At 39.9% G+C, this 16,987-nt stretch overlaps 1 protein-coding gene across 3 annotated transcripts in view; it reads left to right on the top strand.

The window, feature by feature from the left end:
- The window catches only part of SRBD1 (S1 RNA binding domain 1), a 217,030-nt gene that overhangs the window by 132,209 nt on the left and 67,834 nt on the right, over positions 1 to 16,987 (top strand). For all 3 annotated transcript variants that reach the window (XM_074947140.1, XM_074947139.1, XM_074947141.1), the window contains one exon: positions 6,897 to 6,979. In XM_074947140.1, the coding sequence (XP_074803241.1) occupies positions 6,897 to 6,979 (83 nt within the window). The remainder of the gene's footprint in view (positions 1 to 6,896; positions 6,980 to 16,987) is intronic.

Genomic DNA, 16,987 nt, shown 5'->3' with positions numbered 1-16,987 from the left:
CTTGCACAGCAACTCAGGAAAGAAAATAATAAAAACCACAAAATAAGTAAAACCACAAAAATTGGCAAGTAGGTACAGAGGCAGGTATACTGGCCATGAAACTTCTTTTAGTTGTTTTTCTTTTGAAATTGACTAGATTCTTGTTGGTGTGCCTTTAAACAGGGTGCATTTATGCCACTCCTTGTATGCCATCATATTCTAATTCTGGCTGGTAAGGAGGGGAGGCAGGTAGCATAACTAAGGGCCCTCAATGAAGAATGTCCCACCACTGACTTTTCTTGGACCTGACAGCTGAAACATCCCAGTCACTGTTAACTGCCATAATGGAAAAATATAGCTTTCTTCTACTCTCAGAGCCAAATCCTTCAATTTTCACTCAATAGAGATTTTTCCTGAAATACTTGAAGATTTGGCTGAGTAGTAGGAAGTGAAAGTTATCACATTTCTGATCTATGGGAACAATACATATTGCTTGTGATGGCAAATATTAGCAAAAAGGAAGTTTTAGGGAATGTGAGGCCTGGATAAAAGAAGTTAAAACATTGCCTTTAATTTGGTCTAAAGATGGGAATTGTCAGAAGGTGAACTCTCCTCGTGTGTCTTTGTGTAACTGGATGATATAGGATTATTTTAATGTCTTGTGGACATAGAGGTGAGGTGATACGATTAGCCTGAGTTGTGCAAGCAGCTACTGTGCAGGCTTTTTCCCCACAGCACTGTCAGTGCACCTCAGTGGAGACTGGCAAAAATGCTAAACTATGTGGTGGTTGAGTCACATCAAATATCCAGTATGTAGTGGATTGAGACCATGAGACTGTTGTTACATCACCATCTTGCAAAGTGCTATAAGATATCTGAATAATAAGACAGCATTTCAACATCTATATCTTTTCTGTATCTTATCTCAGACATTCAGAGGTGAAAAGGATGTACGTTAAACCCAGTGTGCAACCTAGCCCCTCTTCTCCCCTTAAGCTCTTAAATTTTATATTGCTCTCCTGCATGGCAGCAGAATATATTACTGTAAGTTCAAATGTTGCAATGAATATTTTATTCATAACTGGCAACTTTGAAGACGTTTTGCATCAGCCTGTATGCAGTTCGCGTGATTATATTTTCTGATGAATGAAAAACAGCGCAATGTTGAAGTTACAATGCTATTTAAAATCAAAGAGTAAAAAGGTTTCATGTTTTATTTCAAAAAGTTTTCTTCACATAGTTTTACTTCAGTTAGACCAGTGGTTCCCAAAGTTTAACAACCTGTGAACCCCTTTCACTAAAACTTCAAGTCTCTTGAACCCCTCTCCTAAAAATGAATATTTCCATGGATTTTCTCCCTTACCTCAGCATAAATGATAAAAGCAGTGATCTTGGAAATATAAAATTTGTTTTTATGACATGCTTGTTTATTATTATTTATCATTACAGTATTTTTATTACATTATGAAAACAGTAACAGTCTTCCAAGATCTCCCTTTTGTCGCTTGTATCACTTTTGATTAAGCCTGTTATAAGACAAGGCTCCTATCAGAGATGCCAGTAGAAAAAAGGAGTGCAGGGGCACCGCCAGAAAAGTTGGGGGGCCCACGGAAAAAAGGGGAGGGATCCGTGGGGGGGGTATACTGATGCGGGGATGGCATGTGACACTCGTTGCTCCCCCATACTGGTGCCTCTGGCTCCTATGTTTCATCAAGGAGTTTCAGATGGGAAACAGCATCAAGGTATTTAAGAAGCCAACTCTAAAGAGTTCCTCCTACACAAGCATTCAGGTCTTGAGCAGTCCAGGCAAACAACGCACGTTACAACAAAGCTTAAACTTGTTCTTCATAATAATTTAAAAACAACACTAGCAGCCTATTTAATTTTAAAAACAGCAAAAAAATCTACTTCCCTTTCCATTTCGTAAAAGAAGTCGTGAAGTTTAAATCTCCTCAGTGTGACAGATATGCTTGCTTTGATCTGCTTAGCTCTTGGAAGTCCCCAAGGCTCCAGGCTGCTGGCTTCGTGCTGCCCAGGGTCCCTATGGACAGCTCTGTCTGCCATTAGGGAATTTTTTCCCAAGAACCCCCCATAACATTTCATGAACCCCCAGGGGTTCACAAACCCCAGTTTGGGAACCACTGAGTTAGACTAATGTATTTTAACAATGGTATTTCAAATCTCCAGTTTGACCTGGCTGACATTTTAAGAGAAAATTGATTTATTTTATTTTATTTTGCTGCATGGCCATCAGAGAGTGTCATTTATGTTTTCTGAGCAAAAATGAAATATCCTTTAATAACTTCAGATATGGAGAATGAGTCGCCATATAAGTGTTCTAAAAATGCATGGTTTTTATTCACTCCTAGAATGCACACGTAAAAAGCGCTTCATCATTGCTGGTAATTAAACTATATTGCTTCATATTTTTTTAAAATAAAGTTTGTGATTTGCTTTTGTATGGGGAATGAGACTCCCCTCCCCCAAGTGCTTCTGTTTTACCTTCTGTAGCCCTGGTGGTCCATATGGGCAGAACTTGCACCCATGGAAAGCCCTGTTGACTTTGCAGAGTCCGCACGTGTGGATTGGATTGCAGGATTGGGGCCTTAAATTGCTGCCCCCCTTAAAGGATCAGTGTCATGGAAATCCATTACTCTGACATCTGTATATAGTCACTTTAGACACAATTCTTGTGTTTGGGTAGGAGAGTCAGTGCATGCCACGTGAGGGTGTGGGTCTTCATACGCTTTTCATAGTATACCTTCTATTTTATTTCTCAGTTAGAAAAATTCTGGGGTAGAGCTGAGGCTTTCATGGAGATTTTCACAATTCTATGCCATTGTGGCATTAGGAGTTGTGCCCGCTCCATTTTCTTCTTCAGGCTGTATAATCTATTGGTTGGTCTTTGTCCTCCACTTTTCCCATGACTCCCACAAAGGCCCCAATCCAGGAAAACACTTAAGCATCTATGTAACTTTTAAGCATGTGAACAGTTTCTTTGATTCCCATGTATGGATGTGCTTAAGTGCTTTGTTGGATCAGGGCCTACCTCCAGGGCAGAAACCCTGCAGAGACATGCTAGTACTGTTATCAGCCAAGCTTTTATAAAAATGAAGGTTCCAAGATTTATAAAATGAGGTTAAAATTGGGTCCAGGGACAAATTTAAAAAAAACTCTTGTCCTTCCTCTAGCTGCGACTATCCTGTGTCCATTTGTTTATTTTATATAGGTATAATTAGATGAATGATAGACTGTGGCAAATTTTTGCTCTCAGATTCTTTGCTCTCTAAAAACACTCTTATGCAAGTTTATTCCATATTGATTAGTTTTTCTGTGGTTAGGAAACACTTATATTGAACAGTTGTATAGAAATTGAGCAGTCTTCCTTAAACTTGACGTGTTGAAAGACTTACACTATATTGATGTGTGTATACAGTAGTGTAAAATAGTTAAAAGTAAATCTTTTCTATTTTGCAACAAAGTCATTTTCATTTTATTTATTTTTAGTTTTTATGCTCCGGTGAAGCTCTGCTAACTTTAAAGCCTGTTAGTGATCTGTATGTAGCACAGACACTTCAATTGGTAATTTATATGAGTGATTATTATAGGAAAGCATTTCTGTTGTAATCTAGAGCACTTGCACTGATTAACCTTTTGTGATTTTGACAAGAGCCTTTGAATTCATATGTGAGAGTCTTTGAATTCACAAATTCTGGGGTAGAGAAGCAGGCAGATCAGATGTCACCAGTATTGAGCTTTCTAAGTCTACCCTGGAAGCTGCCATTTTCAGCTTATGTTAAAACTATAATAATAAAGGATGTGAAAAGTATTACATGACCGAGCAGTGAACTTAATGTTAACTGTACATCTTATTTTTTATCAAAGGCCGGGTGATACAAATCTTTGAAAGTGAAGTACCTGATGCACATTCAGTTAGTATATTTTGTGTCTGTGGTTTTGAGGAGTCTTCCATAAAAGGGAAACAAGTAGGCATTAAGTTTGCTATATTGGCTTTAAGCATCATTGTGTAATAAAGCTCTTTTCAGAAACTTCATGAATTATTTGTCAGCCTAAAATAATGGTAGTTGCCATTTAAAGATGTGTGTAAAATTTTTTGTGCTCCAGTAAACTGTTAATTTGAACATTCACATAATTCACTGTTTTTCTATTATGCCAGGAAATGTACCATTGGGGAAAAAAGATATTAACGACCCAAATATAATTTTAAGCCTTAGCTCTTGGAGTGTGCCCAGATCAGCTGTGGACAGCTTCTGGGGTGGCTTATAAAAGACCCCAGCCTTCTCCTGTCCTGCCTTCCTTCTCCTCTTTTTACATCCACAGCAGGTGAAGCACCCACAGCCTCTCCGAGGGCTGTCCTTCAAACCCTCTGCCATGTGATACCACAGCTGAAATCTACTCTTGGACCGTTTTCCCACCACCCCCTTTGATCTTTGCTTCAATCACCAGTCTTCCTCCTCCTCCTCCTCCTCCCTATGTCTATCAGGCTCTTTCTGTTCATTCATCTTCTCTTCCCTCCCTTCCTACCCTGTTACCCCACCACCCTGACCCTCATCCACCAAAAAGAGACCACGGATTTTATCCTGACCATTTGCTTGTATCTCTTCCCCCCTCCGCCCTCCCCCCCCCAGCCTTTTGTTTCTTTGTCTGTTTAGTTTGTACCTCTTTGGGACAAGAAGTATCGATTTCTATGTATTTGTACAGTGCTTAGCAGAATAACCAACTGTCCCCAATTGGGGCCCTGAGACCCCATCTGAGTAAAAATAACAGTCATTACATTATAACAAATTAGTTAATTTGTCATAAAAACAAAAACCTAGTTTGAAAATATTTTCTAGATTTATATTATTACAATCTTTTTGGGTTCACAATGGAAAACAAAATATATTTGCTTCCTTATGGCAAGTACGCTACAGGATTTATTTATAACCACATATCAGGACTGATTCTCTAGTGCATTAAACTGCTTTGTGCTGCGCTGGTGGTGCAGCTTAATACCAGCTTACCTGGCTCCTGAAGGGTCTACTTTGCATCGAGGGACTCTTTGGTTGTTGTGACTACTATATGACCCACCTCTTGGCTGTTGGCACAGGGAGCGTGTCCGGAGCATCCCTGTGACCCAGTGATCCCTGACTGTCAGACCAGCCTCTTGGTGGGGATGGAGGGAAAGGCGCTAGTCACCATTGTAAATTCAGCCTTCATGGCCTGTAGAGGGCCTCAGATGCAGACAGGCCTGTTTACTGATCACTGCACATGATGACTGGCTGATATCCATTTAACTAACATGCTGAGTCCTACTAGGCAATTCTGTTCAGCCTTTCATTTTTTCAAATTCTCTGTGTATTATGGTTGGCCCCCTGATGAATGATTCTGATATTTTATCAGGAGGTGCTTTGCTGTGTCTGACTGGCTCATTGTCTGGTTCTGCATAGTGTACTATCAGGAACCATGGGGTTTAGTCTTGAGAAGGAATTTTGTGCTGGTAACCCACCCAATTCCAGCCTCCAATAGGTAGGTTTTCCCTACATGCATATTTCTGCCATTCTTGAAGGCCCGGATCTGCACTTTGATATCCATGGAACATCTTGCATCTTGGTATTCCACGTCACGATTTCTGTAGTTAGGCAGGGACACCTTACCAACAAGGGATAGTTCAGGGGAGCAGTTAAATCAAGCAACCTGTCTCCTCTGAGCAGTCATGCTGGGGAGAAGAGGGAGCTTACACATTTTAACATCATCGGGCTAGACTTTTCTGTTTGTTGTGGTTATGAGGGAGCAATGCCTGTTTAGTTAGCCCAAGAGTCAGATTTTGCAAGTAGATGCCAACCCTGAGAGCTCAGTATGTGAGGGGCTGGCTTCAACAACAACTCTTAGGTTCCAGCAATGGACCAGGTATCCAGGTTACATATGGATAGAGGTTGAGTTTGGTAAGATCTTCCTGGGTACAATTAGTTATTTCATAAAAGTGGCAGCCAGTTTTGTCCTCTGTATATCTCTTTGATTTTTGCAGCCTGGCATTCTCAATCAAGAATCCGTACTAAATCAAATTAACTGACATGCTAGGTAAAATTTTCGAGAGCACCAAAGTTCCAGGTTAAGCCTAATCTAATTGAAAGTCAGTGGGGCTTGGACTTCTAAGTGACTTAGACTCTTTTGAAAATACTTTCTGTATACATGCTATTTAATACACTCTGGGTGGTTTTTAGGTTGACAGTTGCTGTATAAACGTATCCTGATACTGATACCCAGTACATTTTCAAAGTGATCATTTAGAATTTAATTAATAGATAATTCAACTTCAGATGTACAGGGTACAATGAGACTTTTATGTTGTGGAGAACTAATGTAACGAATCAGAGTTAAATTTTCACTTTGAGAAATATCTACAAACATCAATAATGTCATTTAAATTTCTATAACTCAGATTCAGAAGAAATTTCAGAATTTAGTTACAGAAAATGTCATTCTCATTTTTAGTATGAAATCATTGTAATATAAAAATAAACTTTTCATCTGTATATGTAATTATCTCAGACTAATTGAAACTGGATTCAAAAGCCAGCTAGCTAATAGGCCTATGAAAATGAACATTGAGATGCAGCGGTATGTGTTCATTTTAGGCCTTTGAATTATTAAAAATAAAAGTTCAGTAAGTATAGATTTCCGCTTATATTTCTAACAGTGAGGAAAAGATTGAGAAAAGAATGTGTCTTGATGATAACTTTGGTGCTTTCATTTGTAATAAAACATTTGATCTCAGTTAAGGCATTCACATGGATTTTTTCCAGGCAAAAAAAGAGAGATTAAATATCTACAACATTGAAAAATACCAACAAAAGTAATTATGCAGTGCTGCTCTTTACATAAAACCACAGTTGTTTTCTACTTCTGTTTTTCAGTTTCCATAGCTAGACGTGTACAAGACCCATTAGCTGAGCTAGTGAAAATTGAGCCCAAGCACATTGGAGTTGGAATGTATCAGGTAAGATAATGCAGATCATTTAATCTAGTAATTCAACATGATATAGTGGAACACAAAAACACTGCTTTGTAATTAAGTGTCAACTAGTTATGTGTCTACTTTAAAATATTTGTGTGGAATTGGTGGTTTGGTACTCAATATTTATGTCGTATGGGTTTTTTTTATTCTCTGACTTTAACAATTGTGATTTAGATTTAGAAATGGCTATAGCCAGATTTATAGTCTGTTTAAAACATCAGATCAAACTGGTAACCTGATCTGTAATGATGTGATCTCTTTCACATCATTACAGCAGTGGGTTTTTATTTCCTTTTGTAAAATAGTATGAGATATTGATCCTCCATTTAGAAGCCATTGGTTGGCACCATTATCTACATTCTTTCTTCCCTCAGTGTTTGTAATAAAAACAGTGATTTCAGATTTTCTTTCATTTCCTAAAGCTGAACTGGAAAATGTTTGACAATTCTCATAGAGTTTTGTGGTTTTCTTGAGGTTATTGGGGGGTGGGGAGGGACAATAGTTTTAAATAGGTTTTTAAATCTTTAATGTTATTGAGAAGTAGTTTAGTGGCTGTCATTTTATTGCATCTGCATGTCTGTCTTACACAGACACATACTGTAAATGCTACATATAATACAAATAAATAAGTATTGCCCTCAATTGAGGAAACCACTTAAGCACTTGTTTAAATCCCAGTGACTTGAATAGAGAAATGCCAAAAGTGTAAGAAAAGTAAACACGTGCTTAAGTGCTCTCTTAAACAGAGGTGCTTTCATGAATCCAGAAGATGGAGCAGAAGTAAAAGCTGAAAGGTTAGAAGAAATAAAACATACTGTATTTCACTATATAGTCCGGAGGTCACGTAGCTATACATCCAGGTAAGTTCATGAATGTCAACGGAGTGGAATTGTGGTCACGGGATAATGGTCTCCTGTGTGGTTTAAAGTGCTGTGTCAAAGCCAAATCTTCAGTAAAAAGATAATGTCCGCACCATGTGACTGAGCAGGGCTGGCAAACCCTGGCAGAAATCTGGGAAGGTAAGCGACTTCCCATGCACTGCCCACTGCGTGAACCTGAGAACAGTACCCCTCAGGGACTAGGTGACAAGGAAGAAACCTGCTGGGAAGAAGCCTGGGGAAAAACAGTAGCAGCTAATTTAGGGAGTTAAAGGGAGCAGTGCATGACTGCTGTTCACAGAGTCCCTGGGCTGGTGCCCAGAGTAGTGAGCGGACCTGGGTCCCGCCTCTGAGGAAGTGGCCTAAGCCATGAGATGAGGATAAGAAATATGTATCCAGTGACATGTATTATTGCAAAAGACTTTTGGTCAACATTTCTAGTGAAGGTTGCTCACTTGCCATTGTTGAGTAGCTGCATTCTGATGGCCACAGGCTAGTGAACTGATATTAGTTAAATTGGAAAAGATGGGGATCAATATGAAAATTGAAAGGTGGATAAGGAATTGGTTAAAGGAGAGACTACAGCAGGTCATACTGAAAGGTGAACTGTCAGGCTGGAGGGAGGTGACCAGTGGAGTTCCTCAGGGATTGGTTTTGGGACCAATCTTATTTAATCTTTTTATTACTGACCTTGGCACAAAAAGTGGGTGTGTGCTAATAAAGTTTGTGGATGATACAAAGCTGGGAGGTATTGGCAATTTAGAGAAGGACCGGGATATCATACAGGAGGATCTGGATGACCTTGTAAACTGGAGTAATAGTAATAGGATGAAATTTAATAGTGAGAAGTGTAAGGTCATGCATTTAGGGATTAATCACAAGTATCACAAGGAGGAGGAGAAGGACCTTGGAGTATTGGTTGACCACAGGATGACTATGAGCCGCCAATGTGATACGGCTGTGAAAAAAGCTAATGCGGTCTTGGGATGCATCAGGAGAGGTATTTCCAGTAGGCATAAGGAGGTTTTAGTACCGTTATACAAGGCACTGATGAGACCTCACCTGGAATACTGTGTGCAGTTCTGGTCTCCCATGTTTAAGAAGGATGAATTCAAACTGGAACAGGTACAGAGAAGGCCTACTAGGATGATTCGAGGAATGGAAAACCTGTCTTATGAAAGGAGACTCAAGGAGCTTGGCTTGTTTAGCCTAACCAAAAGAAGGCTAAGGGGAGATATGATTGCTCTCTATAAATATATCAGAGGGATAAATACTGGAGAGGGAGAGGAATTATTTAAGCTCAGTACCAATGTGGACCCAAGAACAAATGGATCTAAACTGGCCATCAGGAAGTTTAGAGTTGAAATTAGATGAAGGTTTCTAACCATCAGAGGAGTGAAGTTCTGGAACAGCCTTCCAAGGGAAGCAGTGGGGGCAAAAGACCTATCTGGCTTCAAGATTAAACTTGATAAGTTTATAGGGGAGAAGGTATGAAGGGATAACATGATTTTGGCAATTAATTAATCTTTAACTGTTCATGGTAAATAGGCCCAATGGCCTGTGATGGAATGTTAAATGGGATGGGATATGAGTTACTACAGAGAATTCTTTCCTGGGTATCTGGCTGGTGAATCTTGCCTACATGCTCAGGGTTCAGCTGATCGCCATATTTGGAGTTGGGAAGGAATTTTCCTCCAGGGCAGATTGGCAGAGGCCCTGGGGGTTTTTCGCCTTCGTCTGCAGCATGGGGCACGGGTCACTTGCTGGAGGATTCTCTGCACCTTGAAGTCTTTAAACCATGATTTGAGGGCTTCAATAGCTCAGACATAGGTGAGAGGTTTATTGCAGGAGTGGGTGGGTGAGATTCAGTGGCCTGCATGGTGCAGGAGGTCTGACTAGATGATCATAATGGTCCCTTCTGACCTTACTATCTATGAATCTTACTAATTGGAGAACAAGTTAAAAACTACTTTTATAGCTAAAGTATACTATAATTCTAGGAATCACTGGGATCCTGATTGACTGTTTTTTAATGTAATAAATATAGTAAAGCTCCTTCTTGTAAATTGGTTGGTTGATATCAATTCTGTTCGTTATAATCTTACATGAAGTGCAAATTAAAAGCATCCATTTCTTATGCAATGTAAAGTTTCTTTCCGATAGTTGCTTTATTTTTGCTGTTGATTAATAGGAAAAGAAGTTTAGTAATCCTATTTAAATAAGTGTGCATGTTCACCTGCACTTTTGATACTGTGCCTTATTGGTTTAAAGAGATGAATCGATCATTCTATGATGATGTATCATATAAGCTGTATATACATGTCATTTGAATCCATTATAAAATTCTAAAAACTATGCCTCAAGGCGATGTGACCTAAAAGTGTGTGTACACTGTCAACTTGGAAAATCACAGTTCATTTTAAAATGTTGTTTCAATTATTGTTGTAAGTAACCTTAGGAGGAGAAGGTACTTCTCCTCTTTTTAATTTTGCTGTGTGCATTGGACAGCACTTAGTGGATAGTAAGCTTCACGGAGTTACTGGCCTCAGTTGCATTTCTGTGGTGCACTGCTCTCTGAGGATCCCATCTGCACACTCACCCAAGGCTCTTCAAGAGGGTGCTTATAATTACAGCAGCAGCAAAGCAGGTGTTTGCGCAGGGAGAAAGGAGAAGGGCTGATCTGCAGCATGTTTTGTTTTGTTGCTCTTGGGACCACCTAAAGACCCTTAAACACAGTAAAAGAGTAAATACTCTCTTTTTATTTGTTTAAATAAAAAGTCAGACTATACTACTGGAGACTTGAAGGTGGCTATATTAGAAAAAAATGCAATTGGCTAATTCTAAAAAAATGTCAAATTGACAGCATGTGGTAAATTTAAACATGAGGTGAATTTATAGATCTCACATCACAGCACCTAAAAGGTATCCGCTACCACCATCATAAATGTTGTGCAGTAAGCCCACTGCAGTACTTCTGAAGATTTAAAATCTTAGCTTGTGTTCTAAATGCTTATTTAAAACTTTAGAAGAAGGGGATTTCAAAATAGCAACTGCAGTTCAGGCAGGACACTGCAAGTTTTTCCACTGGTCCTTTGCACTTAAGTCACACTGTGGTGCAAATAATACTTTTAGATACATAAACCTCCTGTCAGAAGATTTTAAGTGAAAATATCAGCCCATAAGCTATAAGATGCTTGTTCATTGGAAAAAAAGGAATTTTGAGTTACCTGCGCCTACTGTGACACTTTTGAAAACAAATTGTACTACCATGTTTCAAAGTTGTGCTGTCCTTTGGGCAACAGAACTCTTTGGGGGGAGGGGCGAATATTAAGCTATTATGACTTGTCTTCCTTTGGTGAAAAGTTATTTGTTTACATCTTAGTAGTTAGATATGGAAAAACATCTATTGGATCATTGAGTGATGTAGGATATAGTCCCTCAATAAAGAATGTATCAGATGCAGAACTGACTCTTATCCGAAATAATTTTAAGGGTTATTTCATATTTGCTTGTTCTTTTACTAATTTCTAAGATGAAATATAACAGCATATGTAAAGGTAATGGACTTCTGACAAAAAAAAAAAAGAACATTATTTTATTCACCCACTATACCAATAAATCTATAATAGACTCTCTATATGACCACACTCCAAAATGAGCTCTCTAGTGTGTCCGGAAAGTTAACAAATCCAAGGTTTTATTCCCTTGGCATGGAGGTAGAACAGCTGCTAGAGGAGGGAGATCACAGATGAAAGTTAAGAATTTTCATGCACATTTTTCAAAATTGAGAATATCAGCAGGTTGGTCCCTCAGTGTGATTTCCAGGGCAGGCCAACCCTAGGCCCAAGCTTATGCGGGTGTGCCACACCACTGTGTCACTCTGCTTTTTTTCACCCCTTCCTCCACTAATTGGCTGGCTGTTTTTGATTGATTGTTTTTTGTTTTGCTCAGCCACTTGTGGTGGTGTGGCAAAAATGTTTTCTGCCTATGGCCAACCCGGGAGATTTCTCCCAGTTAAATCCTGACCAAGGCTTCCTTATCTGGGTGCCTAAATTTAGAGTTCTAAGCCCATGGTTAGGTTCCTAAATCTGAGCACGATTTTTAAAAATGCTGAGGACTCAGTAACTCCCACTGAAGAGAAAGGGAGTTGCTAGATATTAATACCTTTAAAACAATCAGGCTACTCATACAGGCATAATCAATGTATGGCACACCGTGAAGAACAAATCCACACTGTAGGGTGTAGGTAATTCAGACTCTGAAGATTACGAATTTCCTCACTTAAGCAGATTCTGTGTCTGAGTAGTAGTCACTTTCCAACCACTTTCCTCTCAGAGATGTCCTAGCAAAAATTTTCAAGCACTCTCTCCAAAATTAGGCCCACATATTTTGTGAATACTACTCATGTAACTGTATTATTGATGGAGCTGGTAGTGCCACCTATCGTTAAGGTTCTCCAACACTTTCCATTATAAAACCCTAATTTCAGTTGCGTATAACTTTGCAAAACTTTAGAAATTTGGGCTGAAATTTTACTTGCCCGACTTTCTGCCTTAGGCTGAATTGTTTGGGGAAACTGTAGCCAGAACAGTACATCTGTTTCTGAGAAGGAGACTAAAGAAAGGTATGTTTTGCAATGTTAAAACCATTATTGCAGCCTTCTCTCTGAAATGCTCTAATGTCCATATACTTTGTAGCAGGAACTTGTAATTAGGTAGTGAGGGACCTTTATGTCAAGGCTGTCTTTGTGAAAATCTTCCCAACTTTAGCCAAGTTATAAGCCACTGAAAATTTGCAGTTTTCATGTGCTCAGTAGAGACTTGCTAGAGCTTTACAGCAAAAAATATGTGAAAATTGTACCCTCACTGAACACGCTTAAACCTCTCTCAGATTCTCCTGCTGACCAAACTGCACATATATGCTCCCCACATGGTGACTGAGCATGCTCCAGCCCAGGGCTGTGGGACTTAGGACTTTCCTAGCTCTCAGCTGCTCTGGGATGGGATGGGATGGGACTGGGCACCAGAACTGAAAGCAGTGAGCCTGTTTCTCCTGTGTTCCTGATGACTCCCCAGCTGGCACCCAGGCAACCTGGAAGGGGAAAGCACCTGGTTTGAATGCAGAGGGGACAAAAGCTGAAGCAGGGAGGAGGGGAAGGGAGTAGATTGGGACAAGGAGTCTGGAGAGACTGGGACTGTTTGGGCAAGGAGACTGGGAGTGGGAGCATGGGGTGTGGGAAGAGGAGGCTGGGACTGTTTGGGCAAGGAGGTTAGGACTAGGCTGACAGAGGAAGACTGAGCCTAGGAGGCAGTGAGTGAAATGGTGTGGGGGCAACTGAGATCAGACAAGAGGCTGTAGACCAGGTGAGCAAAGAGATTGGGGAAAGGAGCCACAGTGGGGACTAAGATTGCATAAGGAGCCCAGGGAAAGAGACTGGGATTGGGAGCCAGTCAGGACGGGGCGGAAGGTAGACAGATGGAATGAGGAGTCAGCAGTAGGGAAATGGGACTGGCTGGACAAGGAGACTGGGGCTGGGATGAGAAGAGTTAGAATCCAGAGGGTGAAAGGTAAGTTCTTGAAAAGGTATTAAGTGATCCATGTATTACTTAAGATATCATCTGTGTCTATAGAAAATAGATTGTTGAGACCAGTTGTTGGCAAAGGCAACGTATTATATCGCCACCTAACGAGGACCAGCAAGAAGAGAACAAGAAGAAAGAGGCTTTACAACTACAAACTGGGTTGTTTGACCACAAAGTCTTTAAGCATATGCTTACTGTATTTGCTTTGAGATAAAAGTTTCATTTTACTGAGCTATGAATCCTTCTCTTTTTACGCAATCCAAAGGTGATGTGGCTCAGAAGGTGTTCATCTAAAAATAAAGGAAAATGGCAGGGATTTGACCCAATAATGTAGATCGGTGGGGGCTAAACACAATAGCATTAAGTGGTGAATAGGAAAAGGTAGGCACCATCTGTCCACATAGTTTCAGCTATTCCTCTATCTGCCTGATGACCAGGTGTGAATGAAAGGTGAGCTTTAAGAACAAGGTCTCCAAGTAGCCAGCCCTTATTTCATCTGTTGACACTGTGGTGCTCTCTTATATTAATTGCCAGGAGGGTACCAAAGCAGAATGTTAGACAGGCAAGTGTTTTCTTAGAATAGACAGAGAAAAGGAAGAATCTCACAGCCATAACAGCAACTTACCTGGCATGACCCCTGTTTGCAGGCAGACTGCTTAGTTGTCAAACCATAAGTTCTGGGGGGTGTCTCTGAACAAGATGTACTCAATTTCAGTTTGCATGATCTGCAAGAGACCGTAAGTGGATAATTTTGTACCTCCACAGAAAGGCAAGCTGCCAAAATTCTGCACCAGATTCAGAGCTTCCTGTATGCTGGTAACGGATGCATTTCACACCAGCTGGCCAGTGGCCCTTACATATGCCTTTCCTCTCCTTTCTGCTTATCCTAAAGATCCTATGAACAGTGAAGACAGATGGAGGAATGTTCCTTCTTGTAATTTCTGAGTGGCCTGGCATGCCATTGTATGTGGTACTCAGCTGACAATTCCATCAGCTATGCTCCCCATTCTCATGCCCCAACTTATAGATCTGTTGTTTCAAAGCCAGTTCATTGCACTTCCCCTGAAAACATATTAAAGGCTGACATGATTCTGGACATTTGTCTCCCTTCTAAACTTGTCGTCTGATAGGGAAAGGGCTTGGCATTCCTGAGATGTCATTAGACCTACACTCCTACCTTGAATTAATAGTCTGACTGCATTTATCCTATATTTGGACTGCTTTCAGTTCATTTGTTGCTAAATGGACTGGATCATGCACCTGTGACATTCCCCAGGGTATAACCTGGACTGCTGAACTGCTATGTCCCCTCAGCTCTATAGCCAGAGGTGCCTTTTACACGCTTTGCTGTGAACAGCCACTGTTCCCGGTTCTGCTCATACACAGCCACTAGCATGTAAAAGCACTCCCAGCTGAATATAAAAATGCTCTCCAAGCCACTCATGAATTACATACAGGGCAACACCCGCATATTCCTAGCCCCAGCCTTCTACCCCAGAAACATGTGTCTTATACTGTTCAGTACCCCCCTGGACAGTACAAGCTCATAGTAAGTTTGTTATTTCAACAAAGCAAAATGATTGTGCACTAGCTTTGTTGCCTCAAGTGAACTTTCCCAAACACTTGAATCCAAAAACAAAGTGGGTTAGATAAAACAATAGAACAAGTTTATTAACAACAATAAGGCTGATTTTAAATGGATACAGGTGATAAGGCATAAAGTCAGAATTGGTTACAAAAGAAATAAAAAGATAAAATTGCAAGCTAATCCCTAAATTTTAACAAGCAAGTGAACCTAAAAGCAAAAAGGTTTGTCTCACTAAAAGCTGCAGTACATTTCACAGTCTGTCTCCTTCCAGCCTGTGACCCATGGCTTAGACCTGTGCTCAAGTCTCTCCACTAGTCAGCTGCAATGCTGGTTCAAGGTTCTAGTCTTCAAAGCAATTAGCGGATGAAGCCCCGGTTACATTTAAAACTGAATTTTGATCTATGGCCATTGAACAGTTTTAAGGGTTTAAAAATCCTTTCATAATATAATCCTTGTGTTCCACACTACAGCATCTTTCCTATTTAGCATATTTGGAAAGTTATCTCTTATACATGAACATTCCATAAGAATGTATAATTCTCAAACCTGCAAAAGGAGAGCATGCTTGATTCCAGATGTAACTGGAAATTTTGTGTCAAATAAAATTTGCGAATGATGTTCTTAGCAGGTTCCTTAAGGGAAAATAGTTGAGCTAATTCCTGTTGTAGTTCCCATGTATTGCTGGAGGGTCGTGATCAAATGAGGGTTTTATGAAGCATAATTGGAATGCCTAATAGTAAGGTTTAAAATATGGTAATGCTGTTTCTTCCCCTCTTGTCCTCTTCTCCTCCCGTTTTTCCTCTGATTTTATTGATTTTTGCATTTTAATATTTATCTATGACCTTTACCATTCCAAATGAAATTGGATATCATACAGTCTAGCTTGTTTTAAAATAAAGTTTGACATATAGAGAGATTTGGGACCATTTTCTTGAAACTTAAGGGAGCACGGTTTCACTAAGATTTGCTTCCTCTTTAATTGGTGGTGGGAGATATATTCTCCAATGTCCTGTCCAAATTATTGTCGTATGGCTGTTGACCTATTTTTAAAATCTCTGGATCCAGTCTTATAGAACTTAGTGACTACAGTAAGTAGTTCCATTGAAGCTACAGCAGGTTCTCAGTTGGTTGCCTTCTGGAAATTGGGAGGTCTTCTCTTTCCCCTGGAAGATGGATGGATGATTTTCTTTCCCATTTGTTCTCTTTGCCTACAGACTTTGTGCTCAGTCACTAGGGACTCAGATAGCCATGCAGGCACCTCTCAACACTGATCCTTGTTCATATGTCTTTTCTCCCTCTGGCCCTAGGCCTGAAAGATAGGGAGGGTCAGAAGAGACAGAAATGTGCAGGTTGTACTGGGAGAGTGGCTCCGTGCCCTTTCCTATAAGTGTATGGAATTGCACACAGCAATTTCTTTTTAAATAAAATCCCAAACCAGACACAGCAGCAGTGTTGCCACCTGTTTCAGTGGCTCTCCAGTGGTGGCTCTAGTAATAGTAGGTACATTTGAAGGGTTCATTGTACTGGCTACTAAGTGAACTTCAGGTTTTTGACTAAATAGCGTCACCTAGAATTTCACCACTGTTTTAAATTCCTTCATGAAAGCTTTTGGTGTGAGACAGATTGATTAGAGCTTCCATGCTTAAAATATGTAGTCATTAAATACAGGTTGGAGGTATTTAGAAGGTTGATTCTGAAAAGACATGACTAGAAAGTCTACTATAAATGTGTAAGATATTCACCAAAAATTCAGACTTTATTTTAGGTCCCTGTGTTTAAATCATTAATAATTTCCGTACACATTTCCTATCCTTGTGTTTTCATTAGTAGTATAGAGTGAAGTGCATTGTTTGATACTCTGCATCTGAAAAGCCACATTTTTCTCTGTGTTGAGGACTTTTATTACATTTATTTATTGTGGATTAATTGGATCATAGGATAT

The sequence above is a fragment of the Natator depressus genome, chromosome 3 (genome assembly GCF_965152275.1).
Source record: "Natator depressus isolate rNatDep1 chromosome 3, rNatDep2.hap1, whole genome shotgun sequence".
NCBI classification, from domain to species: Eukaryota; Metazoa; Chordata; order Testudines; family Cheloniidae; genus Natator; species Natator depressus.
The sequence above is the reverse complement of the archived record's forward strand: the minus strand, read 5'-3'. Positions and strand labels throughout refer to the sequence as shown.